General features: G+C 45.1%; 2 protein-coding genes across 10 annotated transcripts in view; both read right to left on the reverse strand.

Moving 5' to 3' along the window:
• The window catches only part of LOC144332973 (uncharacterized), an 85,903-nt gene extending 77,219 nt beyond the window's left edge, over window positions 1–8,684 (reverse strand). For 5 of the 6 annotated variants that reach the window (XR_013401262.1, XR_013401265.1, XM_077954767.1 and 2 more), the window contains exon 1: window positions 8,523–8,664. The gene's annotated coding sequence lies outside the window, so the exon portion shown is untranslated. Of the gene's footprint in view, window positions 1–8,522 lie in introns of all 6 variants that reach the window. The other variant, XR_013401266.1, reaches the window with a different exon arrangement.
• A 1,950-nt stretch (window positions 8,685–10,634) lies between these two features.
• Window positions 10,635–17,301, reverse strand: part of PGM1 (phosphoglucomutase 1) — a 66,118-nt gene continuing 59,451 nt past the window's right edge. For 3 of the 4 annotated variants that reach the window (XM_077950331.1, XM_077950272.1, XM_015140604.3), the window contains 2 exons: window positions 16,412–16,546; window positions 10,635–11,293 (listed from right to left, as the gene is read on the reverse strand). In XM_077950331.1, the coding sequence (XP_077806457.1) occupies window positions 11,204–11,293; window positions 16,412–16,546 (225 nt within the window). In that variant the 3' untranslated portion in view covers window positions 10,635–11,203. 4 annotated transcript variants of the gene reach the window in all.

Below are 17,301 nucleotides of genomic sequence, written 5' to 3' on the forward strand. Positions count from 1 at the left end.
AGTTCTTAGGTAACCAAGAGATTTGGATTTTAAGTCGCATGGGGAAACAAGACAAGGTCTTGGGCCTAAATAACATGGGTTTTAGATCTGACATCCTTTCTCTCCACTACCCAAATCCCACCTAGAGCTGAGCATCTCAGCAAATGATGAAATGATGGACCAGGGGGAAGAATGTACCCATCACCATGGAGAGATCATTTGTGTCTTGGCCTGGGCTCTGGGTAGAATAGTCATCTCCTTTGGGACTTTCTAAACATGAATATTCTCATGGGTTTGGGATTACATTTCCTTCCACTTGCGGGGTCCTGTAATCCCTAAGCTGATAAATTAACTTTAAAAAGGGTTCCAGGCTAGCTATACCCTTGAGGCATCTGCGAGAAACACACATACAAATTCTCCGGAGAGAGACCCTCCGCCTAGGATGCACAAGCCCCTACAGAAAATGCTCACTGAGCGCATGCCCACAATCCCAAGCTGGTGTTTTTAGCCAGCCCTTCACCTTTAGCTGGCCGCCAGTTACCTGGCCATTCCTGGCCCCCTCCCAATCTGTTTCTGACCCTCCTGGTTTCTGTCCTCATGATTCTCCTTCCTGCCTGTGGCCTGAATTGAGCCAGCCAGAGCCCTCATATTTGTCTCATTGTCTGGCTCAGATCTCCTGCCTCCCTCTCAACCTAGTTTGGGGTCCCCTTTGGTTATGACGCTCTGGCTGCCCCCACTAACAATATTTCTCCACCACTTAGGCCCAGCCTGGCCTTGGGATTCTACATCCTGGTATAACCCCACATCCAGCAATGACCTCACATCCAGGCATGACCCCACACGGATGATGGCCCTCTCTGTTTGCCCTGGCTCGGCTTACTAGACCCAGACAGAGGGAACAGACAAATGAGAAGCATGTTCTGGGTTGGTCTTCATTACAGTCTGTGGCAACTTACAGAGGTGACATGGCCGAGTACAGCCTGAGCTCCTCCTGACACCAGAACCCCTTCAAGTCAGGCAGGTGTTAGACCGCTGGTGTGGGAAGCCACTCCTGACCTCCACCCACCTGCATGAAGGAGTGCATTCTCTGACCATGTTCCAGGAACCCGAATTCCTTCTCGCACCATGGCCGGTGGCGGTGAGGCTGGCAACGCTAAATGCTGGCACTGAGATCTAAGGTGGAAATCAAATAACTATCTGACTTAGAAAAACAGATCCAACACAGCAGTCTTTGTGAGAAGAGAAAGGCCCTGAGTGTGCCAGAAGCACTGGGCTGGCAGCTCTGCCCTGCCCTGCAGTCGGAGGAAGCAGCTGCTTGCCTACCTGAGAGATTAAGGCAGGGCCTTGACAGCCACTGCCAGGGCAGGATTCTCTGCCTGGACCCTGACAGGCCAGATGAAGCGAGGCACCTTTCCCAGGCAGGCCCTAGGGGCATTGAAGGAGGGTGGCAATGAACCCTAAGAGCTCACATCTGGGGGTGTGTTTGCTAATGGCAGAGACAGAAAGGTTGGCTCAGGCCCTGGGCTGTGTGCCCTGAACAGATGCCTTCACCCCTCTATTCCCACAGCTCTCAATGCACAGAGACCTCCATCCCAATGCCTGGTGCCGGGAATTCCCATTATTGGTTTAATTACCTTTCTTCTTGCCTAATCTGTGGCCTCTGATGTAGCAGTGTCTGGCACATTGTAGGGGCTCAATAAATAGCTATGAATGCATCATAGACTTCCATTTTCTTACTGTAGATAGAGGAGATTAAACCCTATCACTAAAAGACATTCATTTGCATACAGTTTAGCAGTGCCAGGGACAAGGGTTCAAAGTCTGGCTCCACCACTCACTAGCTGGGACTTGGAGCAAGTTATCGAACCTTTCTGTGTTTCCCATCTGTAAAATGGGGATATTACAGTACTCATCTCATGAAGGTATAGTGAGCAAAGCACTTAGTTTAGGGGCATTTGCCTTGTATTAAAATAAGAGCTCCACAGACACAAAAGGCCATATATCACACAGTTCCAATGAGATGAAATGCTTAGAATAGGAATCCTGTTGTGACACTGTATTTTCCAAAAATGGCTACACTAGCCCCCATCTCACATACTGTTCTGCAATATGACCTTGCCACACTCCCAACAAGAGGTACAGGGTAATTCCCCTCCTCTTGAATCTGGACTGGGCTGAACGACTTGATGGTAATCAATTGGATATGGCTGAAGTGATGCTGCATGACTTCCAAAGGAAGGAAAGGAAAATACAGCTGCCACTGGACCCTCTTAGTGTACTTGCTCTTGGGATACTCACTTGGAAGCCAGCACCAAGCTGTGAGACACCCAAACAACAAGGAGAGGTCATGTGCAGGTGTGAGATTTGACAATCCCAGCTGACCCAAGACATTGAGTCATACTAGACATGAGTGAAGAAGCCTCCAGATGATTCTAGCACTAGCTATTTGAGTTATTCCCAGCTGTTTCAGTGTTTCCAGGTGCTATGGTCTGAATGAGTGTCTCCCTGAATTTCATATGTTGAAATCCTGGCCTGGCATGGTGGCTCACACCTGTAATTCCAGCACTTTGGGAGGCCAAGGCAGGCAGATCACCTGAGGTCAGGAGTTCGAGACCAGCCTGGCCAACATGGTGAAACCCCATCTCTACTAAAAATACAAAAATTAGCCAGGCGTGGTTGTGGGCACCTGTAATCCCAGCTACTCAGGAGGCTGAGGCAGGAGAACTGCTTGAACTCAGGAGGCAGAGGTTGCAGTGAGCCAATATCGTGCCACTGCACTCCAACCTGGGTGACAAGAGCAAAACTCCATTTCAAAAACAAAGAAAAAAGAAATCCTAAGCCCCAAGGTGGTGGTATTAGGACCTGGAGCCTATTGGGAGGTGATAAGGTTATGAAGGCAGAGCCTTCATGAATGGGACGAGTGCTCTTATGAAAGAGGCCCAAGAAAGACCCCTCACACCTTCCACCATGTGAGGACAGGTAGCAAGACAGCACTACCAGAGCCAGAGAATGGGTCCTCACGAGACCAAATCTGCCTTGATCTTACATTTCCCAGTTCCATAACTGTGAGAAATAAATTTCTGTTGTGTCAGTTACCTAGTTTATGATGTTTTGTTATAGCAGACAGGCAGACCAAGATTGGACATTGGTACTGAGAAGTAGGAGTGCTACTGTAAAAAATACCTGAGATATGGAAGTGGCTTTGGAACTGGGTAATGAACAGAAGCTGAAAGAATTCTGAGTTGCATGCTAGAAAATACTTACATTACCACGAATTAACTATAAAAGGCAATTCTGGTAAGGGCTTAGAAAAAGAGGAGAGCTCGGCTGGGACAGTGGCTCATGCCTGTAATCCCAGCACTATGGGAGGCCGAGGCAGGTGGATCACCTGAAGTTGGGAGTTCGAGACCAGCCTGACCAACATGGAGAAACCCTGTCTCCACTAAAAATACAAAATTAACTGGGTGTGGTGGCATAGACCTATAATCCCAGCTACTTGGGAGGCTGAGGCAGAAGAATTGCTTGAACCTGGGAGGCAGAGGTTGTAGTGAGCCAAGATCACACCATTGCACTCCAGCCTGGGCAACAAGAGCAAAACTCTCAAAAAAAAAAAAAAAAAAAGCAGAGCTGTAGAGAGAGCTTCAGTCTTCTTACAGAATACCTATATGGATGTGGGCAGAACATTGGTAGAAAAGAAACTGCCTCCGCAAAATTATAACTGAGACAGTGAAAGAGATCTAACCTAACTGACTCTGTCTTGCTTCCTACCTTTAAGCTGTCCTTGTTCCTTCCTAGGCATAGGCTGAACTAACTTTGGGAGGAACTTAGTTTATAGTTATAGTTTTAAACAAAGATGACAACAGCCCTTTCCCAAAACAAACCTCCTTGCCTGGGGACCAGACTGCCTTTGTAGGACTAACAAATTAGCCACAAGATTAGAAATCATGTTAAGGAGTCATGCAGCTGGAGGACAGAAGATTCTGACCTTCCCTAAACTGCTCCTAAGATCAGTGCTTGAGACATTTTGCAGACCCTGCACTTGATGTATTGGCTGGCACCACCCAGATCGATAAACTGGCTCATCTGATCTTGTGGCCCCCACCCAGCAACTGACTCAGCACAAGAGGAGAGTTTCAATTCCCTATGATTTCATCTCTTACTTGACCAATCAGTACTCCTGGCTCACTGGCTTCTCCCACTCACCAAGTTGTCCTTAAAAACTCTGATCCCCAAATGCTTGGGGAGACTGATTTGAGTAATAATAAAACTCTGATCTCCCACACGGCCAGCTCTGAAAGAATTATTCTTTCTCTATTGCAATTCCCCTGTCTTGAGAAATTGGCTCTGTCTAGGCAGGGGCAAACTGAACCCATCGGGCAGTTACAGAAATACAGACAGTGAAGACCATTCTAATAAGATCTCACACAGAAATGAAGAACATGTTATGGGACAGTGGAGGAAAGGCCATGCTTCTTATAAAGTGGCAAAGAACTTGTCTGAATTATGTTCATGTTCTAGTGTTTTGTAGAAGGTAGAGCTTGTGAGCAATGAAATTGGATATTTGACTGAAAAAATTCCAAGCAATGTATAAATGTGCTGTTTGGCTTCTCTTGAGTGCTTATAGTGAAATATGAGAAGAGAGAAATGATTTAAAGTTAATGAAACTGTTAATCAAAAGGGAAGCAGAACGTAAAAATTTGGAAAATTCTCAGCCTACCCATATTAAAAAAAAATCAGAAAGCTTGTTTGAGAAAGAACATGAAGGGTGTGGCCAAGTTAGTTCAGATGGGCCATCTCAATCAAAGCTAGGAGCTATTCATCCAGACAATAGGGAGATTAGACTCCCATCTAAACAGAAGCCAGGACCTATTGTGCAAGACAATGGAATAATCCTGAAGGCATTTTGGAGATCATCAAGGCTGCTCCTTACTTCACAGGTCCAGACTGCAAGGGACTGGGGGAACAGAACAATTTCAAGGCTCTGCTCTTTGCCAAGCTCTTTGGCTGCCCCAAGTTCAGGTCTAGTGAGTTCAAGTGCATAGTGGTACTCTGTAGCTGCTCCTCCAGAGGGCACAGAGCGTAAACTTTGGGAGTGTCCACAAGATGCCACCTCCACCAGCACACAGAGTATACAAGCCAAGGAGGCATTACTCCCTCCATCAAGATTTCAAAGGATGGAGCTACCCAGAGCCTCAGGTGTGTGACCCAGGCAGAGGGCTGCCAAGAAGGCTGGGCCACCACAGTCCCCACTAGGTCAATGTCTAGTAGAGCTGCTGTCAGATCAGTAGAGTCACCTATGTGTGATTTCAGCCTAGGAGAAGGGTAGGCACTTGACTAAAACCCATGAGAGCTGCAGCATGAGCTGCACCTAGCAGAGTCATGGAGGTAGGATATTCTGGAGCCTGAGGTCCCATTCCCTGCCCCAGTGAGCCCAGCAGGTTGGATAGCAAACCAAAGATTATTCTCAGTCTTAAGATTTAACATCGTTGGCCCGGTTAGCTTTCAGACCTGGGTCCTGAGACCTGTAACCCCTCTTCTTTCCTGTATCTCCCTTTTACAATGGGAATGTCTATACCATGCCTGTGCCACCACAGTATTTTGAAAACACATAACATGTTTGATTTCATAGGTTTATAGCTGGAGAGCAAATTTGCCTCAGGATGAATTTTACCTTCAGCCTCACCCATATCTAATTTAGCTGATATTTAGAGAAGACTCTGGACTTCAGACTTTTGAGTTGATGACAGAATAAATTAAGAGTTTTGAGGCTGTTGGGTTGGAATGAGTATATTTTGCATGTAAGAAGAACATGAAATTTGGGGACTTAGGACCAAAGCCTATGGTCTGAATGTTTGTGTCCTCCCAAAATTCATGTTGAAATCTTAATCCCCAAGGTGATGGCAGTGGGAGGCAGGGCCTCTGGAAGGTGATTAGGTCATGAGGGTGGAGCCCTCATGAAGGGGATTAGTGTCTTTTTTAAAGGAGGCCTGAGAGAGACCTGTTGCCCCGTCCACCATAGGAGGACACAGCAAGAAGTCACCATATATGAGCTAGAAAGTGGGCCCCTACCAGACACTGAATCTGCTGGTGCCTTGATCTTGGACTTCCCAGCCTCCAGCACTGTAAGAAATAAATTTCTACTGTTTACAAAACAACCAGTCTATAGCATTTTGTTATAGCAGCCCAAACAGACAAAGATACCAGGTGAGGCCTCAGACATCGTGGAGCAAAGACAAGCTTGTATCTCCACTGTGCCCTGACTGGTTTCTTGACCTACAGAATCTGTGAGCATCATAAAATCATGCAAAAGTTTAATACCATTAGATTTTGGGGTACTTTGTTATACAGCAAAGGTTGAACAGAAAAAAAAAAAAAAATCCAAACCTCCAAGGGTGATTGGAGGTGGTTGGTCAGCTTTCTCCTTCATCATTCACGGGACTCCGCACAAATCACATAAATTCTCAAAACTTCCATTTCTTTATCTGGGATAATAATAGCGCTCCTACCATCACGTGAAAATGAAGTCAGAAACCAATGAAGATGAAGCTTTTATGAAATGACACCATCAAGAGAAGCAAAGAGATTGCTACTCATAACTAGCCTTTCTGTTAATTGGAGAGCTGCACTCAGTGAATCACATAAGACACGCTTTCTGGAAAATAGTTATTAACCCAAACCCACAATGACAACTTACTGGATGTAGGTGGAGCTTTCACATTTGGTGAAAACCAAACCAAAGCCCTCCACAGTTTCCATAGGATGATCAGACAGACATGAGACATGCTCCCGCCAGTGACCTCACTTGTTTTGGATAATGACACACCGACTTGTGGGAATGCTTCTTGTTCTGATAATGAGAACTGGGAAGAGCCTCTCAGTCTTCCAGAAATAGATGCTGTGTGCCCTGCCAGCATGACACCCAGTGCCAGGGTACCCACTTTACCCATCGTGGGTTCCTTTCTATGAATCTGCTCAGAGGGGGGCTTTGGGGATTGAGGCTGGTTTTATTGATTCTATTCCTTAAAGAATTCATTTCTGTATTCAGTAGAACTCTTCCCCAAGTATACACCCCAATTGGTTTTGTAGCAGTGGGAAATAATTAAACATGTTCTTCAAAGTGACCATGACACATAACTCCCATCTGTTGCCAGTACCCTCCTGCCCCCCTCTCCTGGGTGTTTTCTCACTTACAGCCTCTAACACTTCTTGAAAGAGTTCTTGGTTAGCCAGTGACTAGCTATGGAAGTTGCTCAAATCACTTGTCACCTGTAAAATTGAGATAATCCTGCCTCATAGGTCAGGGAGATCCCACATAATGAAACACTCTGCTGTGCAACTAGTAGATTTCATTCACTCATTCTGAAAATATTTAATGAGGCTTTTGCTATGTGCCAGACACAGGCCTAGATCCTGGGTAAACACTGGTGAAAAAAGCAGTCTCTGCCATCTAGGAGTTCCCAGGGCAGTAGAAGAAATGGAAGTAAACAGGTTAGGAACATAGAGTGGGATAGGCACCTCGAAGGGGGAAATAGAGGTGATAGGAAAACCAGAAAAAGCTCCCAAACCAGACACCGGAGGCTCAGAAAGCGCTTCTTGGAGGAAACGATGTTTAAATTGAGACCTGAAGAACAAGTAGGAGTTGGGAGAATACGGCAGATGCTGGAATGGAGGGGAAAGGCAGAGAATGTTTTGGAGGGTGGGATAGAGGGGAAAGGCGGAGAAAGGTGGAGAATGTAGTGGAGGGTGGGATGGAGGGGAAAGGTGATTCAGGTGGAAAGAAGAGGAGCTTCCAAGGCCTGGAGGCAGGAGGGAGCTGCTGTGGTTCCCCATGACTGAAGCTTGGAATGCAAGGCTGAGAGTAAAGGGAGAGGAGCGGGTAGGTAAGCGGGCAGGTAAGCGACAGGCAGGCGAGTCACACGGGCCTGGAGGCTACACAAAGGCCTCTGCACTTCAACATTTGAAAAAGCACTTAGCTGGTGGTGTGGAGAATGGATCAGAAGGGGCAAGTAGGAAGGCCAGAAGGCCATGGGGTGCCACCGCCAAAGCCCAGGGGCCATGCAGTGAGTCCTGCATGAAGGCTATTATACTCATATCCAACCCCTTCTGCTGAGGGGTTCGGAATGCAGAAACACAAGGAAGGCACCTCTTACTCATGGTAATATGTTTTCTGGAGAATTCTTATAAGCAAGGCCAGCTTCTAATGAGTCAACAAGAAACGTGGAAGAAAGCAGCATGGCAGAAGAGGCAGAAGTACCCTGTCCCCAAGCCTGGTCTCGAAGGGCCAAGGAGGTGACACTCCCCAGAACCACAGTGAGCTTGGCCTCTGCTTTCACTCCCTTTGAGGCAGAGCCCAGCCACTGGGAGCCTGGCCATTGTGTAGGCCTGGGGTATATCGCTGAACAGGAAACTGCTTCTCTGAGAGAACAGCTGAATGTCAAGAGGGAGAGGAAAAGTGGAATTTCAGAATTGGGCCCCAAATAGTTCCAACCCAATTTTCTCACTGAAATTCTCACCACACCCCAAAGAAAACAAGCCTGACTCACAGACCACATCAACGCTGGAAGGCGGGGAAGCCTGGCTGGGTGCTGCTGCCTGCCTCTCAGGACTCCTCTCCCGCGCTCCCTGGGGCACACGCGGAGAGACAGTGATCCTTATTACCCACACCCACCTCCACTGCCCCATGGCTCCGGCCACCTCCTTCTTCCTCCCCTGAGCTTTTAACTTCCAAGCTGTTGCCAAGTGGAGGCAGGGAAAGCAGTTGAAATATGATCAGGGAGGAGGAGGAGGAAATTTTTGAAGCCATTCCAGGGGCCACAGAACTGGGAGCGTCCGCAGCTGATTCAACAGATGAGGAGGCAGAAAAGGGTCAGGAAATATGAACAAGTCTTAGGGTCAGAATTCTAGTTCCACTACATGGTAGCTGAGAACCTGGGGCAAATTAATAAGCTTCTGTTGAGCTTCAGTTGCCTCAACTCGAAAACGAGAAGAATAATGTCTCGCTTCAAGGGTTACTGGAAAGCATCTAGCCCAACATCTGAGATAGAATAGGTGCTTGGAGAATATGTAGGTATTGCCTATACAACTCATAACATTTATCCCATACAGTTTCTACTTGTGCTAGACTTGATTCCCCCAGCTAGTCTTACAGGCAGCTTGACGGCACGGACTCTGTTATACAGTTCTTCTTCCCAAGCACCTCACACTTAATGTGGGTCAATACATATTTCCAGGCTGACTGATACATCCAGATATCCAGATATCCAGATCTCTGCAGGAGCTAATCTAATGCCAAAATAACAAAGTCTTTGGCATTCAGAGCAGATAGTATCCCCCTTTAATGCGTTAAGCACGGCGGCATTTGCACACCTTTCTTCCACATGTTAGGTGTAGCCTAGAAGTAGCCAGTCCGTAGAAGAAATCTGAAGTGGTTGGAACTGTGTAGGGCTGGTGCTGCACTGTCTGGGGGCATCTACCACTCCCCAGCAGTGTGATCTTGAGTGAGTAACTGAACCTCATCTGTAAAATGGGAATATTCAGGGTACTACCTCAGAGTTGTCGGGAAGATAAAGAGTATACGGAAAGCACTCAGAATTGTGCCTGGCATGGGGTTAACGTTCCAGACAAACTCATCACCACCACACCCATCATTGTCATCATTGTCAAAGCACAGTTTGCTGAGCTGGCAACAATGGAAATCTTACCCCAGATAAAGATCCTGCCACCTGTGCCAGGGAGTCCACACTGTGTAGGGGAAGGTTACAGAGCTGGGCTGACTTTCTGGAATAGCCCATACGGCAAGGTGACTTTGTGGAAGTACCTTGGAAATGTAAAATGTGTTACAAATATTAGTGTTATAGTTTTCGTTTTTCCTGTATATACAGTACTTTAAAATCTAAAAATGGGATCATAAACATAATCCTAGTTTTCACTTATTTAACAACATACCATGCACTAGATACTGTGCTCACTGCTTTACACAGATGTACTCACTTAAGGTACTCAACAATTCATAAAGGTAGAACTATCTTCTTCCCCACTTTAAGGATAATGATATTCAAAAGTCACTCAAGGTCTCAAGTGGGATTCAAACTTGGGTCTGTTGGCTCTCAAGTCTATGCTTTTAACTATAATATATTTGTGGATGGAATATAAGTGTTCTGAGCTGAATAAGATGCCAGTGGGCTTAGATTTTTGGCCACATGCCAGTAACTCTGCTCTCAGATTCTGAGGGTTCTGCCTCCCTTCAATAAGCATCAAGGCATCTCAGTACTGCAGAGCACGTACCAGTGCTTTGCTACTGAAGCACTAGGAAGAGGAAAATCACTCTTCCTTTCCCTTGTTCCAAGTTAACCATGTCAAGCTTGATTTGTCTACCTTGGAAGAATCCAGAGCTCAGGTGACCCTGCTAAGATTTTAAATTACAATTCTCTTAAAATTTATGTTACTTTTTAGAATATTCAGGACAATAAAAAAAATTACAATTCTTGAGTCTAAGGATTTGCAACCTAGCCCAGAGACCGTTTCATTTTCTGGCTAGGACATGAAAACAAAATACAATACTCCCCTCCTTCTAAAAAAAAAAAAAATCGTTTTTCTTCCTAAAATCAAAAAAGTACTTTGCAGTTAAGAAAAAAAGACGACAAGTTTACAAGCAATTGTAGCTTATTTTCCTTTATTATCCCAAAATATCTGTGCGAATGGGACAATGTCGCAAAACAAGGCATAAATCTGTAGCCAAGTACGTCTCACTCAGAGGAAAAAACTGATTGGACAGAAGGCACCAGAAATTGCATTTTGTTGGGTTACATGTAAACAGGAAATGGGGGGAAAGATTCACGAAAGAGAAAGGAATTTGCACCGTCATTTCATTGCCACATCCTAAGGATGAAGAATGGCCTTGCTCGCTGCTGATGCTCCATCTGCACCTTACATTGTAGTGTAAACTGTACCTGATGCTAAGGAGACAAATACCCACACAGCAGCAATGCAGAAGGGCATGAAAAGGAATTGAGATTGATCTAAGCCAGCAGGTCCTCTTTCCCTCATAGCTCCCAAGGGCATCTTCTTTGGCAGTGCCTTGCAAATGCACTGCTCGTCAACTGGTTAGTGGAAAAGTCAAATCCTAAAAAGCTTGGTGAATACATTTTGTTTCTGTCATGCTCTTCAATCAGATGACTTGGATGGGTCCGGGGGTGGAGGGACGTACCACATCTGGCCTGTCTTCTTAGGTGATGACGGTGGGTGCACTGCGTCCCGTCCTCTCCTGCAGCTGGGACACTTTGAGAGCAATGGAAATAAGGGGGGCCAACATGACCTGAGGAAGACATAGAGAGAAGCTTTTCCATCACTTCCTCTAAACACAGATGCTTAGCTCCAAAAGCATATGTCTGACTGCCCACTTCCAGGTCTCCAAGGCTCCTCAAACTCCAGAAGTCCAAAAACAAACACATGTTATATCCCCCAATACCTAGTTCCAGCAGTTTCTATTTCAGTGGATCAACACTACTGTCTTTCATGTAAAGTGAACAAGTAGGAGTTGCTCCTGACATCTTCCTCTGCATTTTCCCCATGCTCAGTCCATGAGCAGGCCTAAGTGACTTTTCTCCGCTAAATCTCTCTCCACGGCCCCCTTTTCTCTCCACTCTCCGGCTGTAACTCTTGCCAAGTCAATATCCTCTCTCTTACCTGGAGCACTGAGTGCCTCCACATCCACTTGTATATCTTCCACTTTCTTTCCCACACTGTACCCAATGGGGTTGCTATGGTTTGGCTCTGTGTCCCCACTCAAATCGCATCTTGTAGCTCCCATAATTCCCAAGTGTTGTGGGAGAGACCCAGTGGGAGATGATTGAATCATGGGGGTGGGTCTTCTCTGTGCTGTTCTCATGATAGTGAAAGGGTCTCATGAAATCTAATGGTTTTAAAAACAGGAGTTTCCCTGCACAATTTCTCTCTTTTGCCTGCTGCCATTCATGCAAGACATGACTTGCTCCTTCTTGCCTTCCACCATGATTGTGAGGCTTCCCCAGCCACGTGAACTGTAAGTCCAATTAAACCTCTTTCTTTTGTAAATTGCCCAGTCTCGGGTATATCTTTATCAGCAGTGTGAAAACAGACTAACACAGGAATCTTTTTTTTTTTTTTGAGACAGAGTTTCACTCTTGTTCAGGCTGGAGTGCAATGGCGCAATCTTGGCTTACCGCGATCTCCGCCTTCCAGGTTCAAGAGATTCTCTTGCCTCAGCCTCTCTAGTAACTGGGATTACAGGCATGAACCACCATGCCTGGCTAATTTTGTATTTTTAGTAGAGACGGGGTTTCTCCATGTTGGTCAGGCTGGTCTTGAACTCGCGACCTCAGGTGATCTGCTGCCTCCCAAAATGCTGGGATTACAGGCGTGAGCCACTGTGCCCAGCCTAATACGGGAATCTTTAAAAATGCAACAACCCCTCCCCACATCTACTTCTTGCTTAAAGAAAAAAAAAAAAAAAGAATTGTATTGCTTAAGTAAATAAATGCTTTCAATATTAAAAAAAAAAAACAACTAATAATCTAGTTGAACTGCCCATTTTACAGATGAGAAAATTGATACCCAAAGAGTGAAGTAATTTGACTAAATGACTCAATAGCAGAGCTAGGAGTAGTACATTTTCTACTGCTGACTGCTACTTTTTCTTGTCTAAATCTCCACCAATTCATTATACCTGGATGAGGAGAATCAGCTCCACCTGCTGAAACTGCCACGTGCAATTCCCCTTAGGGCTTGGGCAGTCCCCACAAAGTGTTGATGGCCTAGCAGCTGCAGAATAAGGGAAGGCAGCTCCCCGGCTAGATGGTGATACACCTGGGCATTGTGGGATCCTCACACCATTCACTGCCATCCCACCTCCCGAGGACTGTGGTTCAGAGGAAACAAATTTCTTTCATTCTTTGAATCTACCATGTGCCAAGCATTTATCTTGATGATCAAAAGACAAGTAAACACAATTTCCTTTTTCCTTTTCTCTTGTGCTATTAAGTCTCTATAATGCAGACCCCATTGCCTTTGGATGAAGTTTTAGGGATGCCTACAACACAACAGGGTACTGGTGATGACTGAAACTGGGGCCTGCCCACTGGAAAAAATGTAAAAGTGAAGCAATCTCTCATCTCCTGCTTTATGTAATAAAAGCAACTATACTACTCATGTGAGGTACCTACAGTGGTCAAATTCAGACACAGGAAGGAGAAAGGTGGTACCAGGGATTGAGAAAAGGGAGAAGTGGGGAGGCGCTGTTCAATGGGTGTAGAGTTTTAGTTTTGGGGAAAAAAAGTTTTAGAGATACGTTGGACAACAATATGAATATGTACAACATTACTAAACTGTATACTTAAAAGTGGCTATAATAGCAAATTTTATGTTATGCTTAAAATTAGACTAAAATAACTATGAGAGCTGCTTATTCTGAAAAGTTAATGATATATGCCAACCACAGTGTTTAAACATTTTGCATTTATTATCTCCTTAAATCCCAGTAACAACTGGATGAAGTAGGTATTACTTTGCCATTTGACAGACAAGAAAACCAAGACTCATAACATTGTAACGACTTACCCAGGGACACACAGTTATTAAGTGGCAGGAATAGAATTTAAAACAAGAGCTCTCTAACCCCAAAATCTTTGCCCAAAACCACTTTGCCAGGGGTTTCCAAATGAGTTTCACAGGATTTTAATTAGGTGTTAGAAGAAAAAAGGCTTTGTGGAAAAATAAGCATGGCAAATGCTATTTATTTTATTTTACTTTTAATTTTTTAATAAAAATTGTTTATGTTTAAGGTATATAATATGATGTCTTGATATACAAACACATAGTGAACTGATTACTAGAGTCAACTAACATATCAATCTTGTCACCTACTTACCTTTTTTGTTGTGGTGGTGCTAGTGAGAACAATTAAGATCTACGCCCCTAGTACCTTTCAGGTGTTATTCATTATAGCCATCATGTTGTACATTCCATCTCTAGAACTGCTTCGTACTACAAAACTGAAATTTTGTACCCTTTGGACCAACATCTCTCCATTTTTCCCATCCAGTAGCCCCTAGTAAGCCCCTTTCTACTCTGTTTCTATGAGTTTCACTTTTTTTAGATCCCACATACTAGTGAAATCATGCAGTATTTGCCTTCCTGTGTCTGGCTTATTTCACTTAGCGTAATGTCCTCCAGGTTCATCCATGTTATTGCAAATGGCAAGATGGCAAGATTTTGGTTTTTGTTGTTTTAAGGCAGAATAGTTTTCCACTGTAGTATACACACACACACACACACACACACACACACATATATCTCACAATTTCTTCATCCATCTGTAGATGTGCACTTAGGTTGGTTCTCTATCTTGACTATTGTGAATAATACTGAATGAACAAGAGAGAACAGATATCTCTTTGACATATTTATTTCAGTTCCTTTGAATATATATCCAGAAGAGGGATACTGGATCATATATTAGTAGCACCAAAAAATTTTTAACTTTTTGAGGAACCTCCATACTTTTGGTTATTCCAAAATAGCTCTACCAACTTACATTCCCGCCAATAGTGTCTGAGGGTTCCCTTTTCTCCACATCCTTGCCAACGCTTGTTATCTTTTCTCTTCTTGAGAATGGCCATCCTAACAGGTGTGAGGTGACAGCTCACTGTGGTTTTGATTTTCATTTTCCTGATGATTAGTGATGTGGACCACCTGTTGGCCATTTGTATATTTTCTTTGGAGAAATGTCCTTCAGTAAATGCTATTTAAACAGTTACCTTTACTGCAAGTCTTCTTGGCACCCTCTTTTTTTCTTTCCTTTTCTTTTTTTAGAGATGGGGTCTTGCTATGTCACCAGGCTGAAGTGCAGTGGCTATTCACAGGTGCGATCCCACTACTCATCAGCATGGGAGTTTTGACCTGCTCTGTTTCCAACTTGGGCCTGTTAGCCCCTCCTTATGTAACCTGGTGGTTCCTCTCTCCCGGGAGGCCACCATATTGATGCCAAACTTAGTGTGGACACCCTACAGGCATAGCACACTATAGCCCAGAATTCCTATGCTCAAGTGATCCTCCTGCCTCAGTTTCCTGAGTAGCTGGGACCACAGGTGTAGGCCACCATGTCCGAATTCTTGGAGCCTTTATGGTGCATTGTATGCTGTGAATCACTGAGAAGGGGCTAACGTACCACAACACTTCCCCAACTTTTTTCTAGCTATGGAGCTCTGGTTGAGATGAGGGTTGTGAAAAACACTTAAACTGTCTCCTGCACTTTACTGCTTCCCCTTGGCTCCTCCATTTTTGGGGGTTGTCCTTCAAGTTCACTGTCCCACCCTTTGCTCCCAGAGTCCCTCCTTACTCTGATATACTTCTGAAGACTTTTTGGGGAATGGCTGAGGAACCCAGCTCACCAGGCTGCAGGTCTGCAGACTGTTCTGTGAAGACACATGAAACTATGCCTCTTCCTGTCCCTCACCAAATCTAAGAACCAGTGTGTGTTCTGCCCAAGCAGGTGATCAGACCAAACAAAGCAACAAAAGGCTGGTGACAGAGCAGAACACCAGATGAGGGCTGACTTAAAGATCAGATATCCCGGGTTGGGTGCAGTGGCTCACACATACAATCCCAGCACTTTGGGAGGCTGAGGTAGGAAGATTACTTGAGGCTAGGAATTCAAGACCAGCCTAGGCAATGTACTAAGACCTCCATCTACAAAAAAAAAAAAAAAAAAAAAAATGGGCAGAGCATGGTGGCACGTGCCTGTAATCCTAGCTACTCAGGTGGCTGAGGTGGGAGGATTGCTTGAGCCCAGAAGGTGGAAGTTGCAGTGAGCTGAGACTGTGCCACTGTACTCCAGCCTGGGAAACAGAGTGAGACTCTGTCTCAAAAAAAAAAAAAAAAAAAAAAAAAAGAGAGAGAGACTAGTTATCCTTCTAGGCATGTAAACCTATGAACTGTTGCTTAACTTTTCTGTGCCTCAGTTTCCTTATCTGTAGCAGGGAGAAAAACAGTCTAAGTTATTTGAGAATTAAATGAGTATATTTTCATAATGGGCTTACAACAGAGCTTGGCAAACCATAAATGCTCAGAAAATTGTTTATTTTTATTATTTATTTATTTATTTATTTTTTTTGATTCAAAGTCTCGGTCTTGCTCAGGCTGGAGTGCAGTGGTGTGATCTCAGCTGACTGCAGGCTTGACCTCCTGGGCTCAGGTGATCCTCCCACCTCAGCCTCCCTGTTTTTATTATTATAAATTATTATCTGTAATGTTGCGGACATGGAGAAAGAAACATGGAGGTAAGTGAGCACAGCTGGTACCTTGTTGAGTCATTTGAGAAGTAGGCATTGAAACACAGGCTCAAACCATCATTCCCTTGAACAGAATGAACTAACCAGGGTACAGGACTGGGCATTACCTGAGGGTCCTGGTTAATCTTAGCAACATCCTTCTCATAGCTATCAATGTACAGCCGAATGGTGGCCCCTGCACTCCCAGTGCCGCTCAGTCGGAAGATGATTCGAGAACCATCTGTGAAAATGAGCCGCAAGCCCTGGAAAATATAAGCAGAGATTTTTTTCCCCATATGCTGGGAGATTGAAGGCTGGCAAATTATGAGGGGTCTATTTGGTGATGTAATTTCATCCATACATGATCAATTGGAGAGTTAAATCCTTGATAAATGGCACTAGCTGCCCCTCGTAAGCCTGCCTTCCGTCACCCTCTCTGCATCCAGCTGATGGGGGCTTAGCTATGGGGGGAGAAGCATTTCCAGGGTCAGGGGAGACCTGACCTCAGTGATGCTGGGTGAGGTGAGGGCTTCCCTGCTCTCCCCACTTCCCTGTGATTTATGGACTAACCATTCCAGTTTGAAGCTTAATAATGAAGCACATAAAGCTGCTAGATGCAGAAAAAAAAACCCCCAGATCAAGAGGGAAACACGGACCAAAGGAGCTGAAACCAGAGCAGAAGAGGTCTCTGGCAGATGAGGGGAAGGACTCTTACAAACCACCAGCAAAGGTCCTCAAAAGAGAACAGGAAGCCAGAGGTCCCAAATGGCAGAGACTGGCTATTCCCAACCTACCAAGCAGGGGCCAGTGGCCAATCTCCTGCTAATCCCTGATGACTCAAAGCGAGGTCCGTGTGCAGTGCCAAGCCCATCCTTCTCTCTGCTGCCCTCCTTTTTTCTCCCCAGCAGTATCTCTGGACATCAATTATCTTCTCACTTGGGGAAAAAACTGTGGGATCTCTGGGGCAGATATTTCCCAGCCTGAGGAAAGAAGGCTGGGCCAGACAGTTGCCTGAGGA

Source organism: Macaca mulatta, chromosome 1, assembly GCF_049350105.2.
Source record: "Macaca mulatta isolate MMU2019108-1 chromosome 1, T2T-MMU8v2.0, whole genome shotgun sequence".
In the NCBI taxonomy this organism is placed as follows: Eukaryota; Metazoa; Chordata; class Mammalia; order Primates; family Cercopithecidae; genus Macaca; species Macaca mulatta.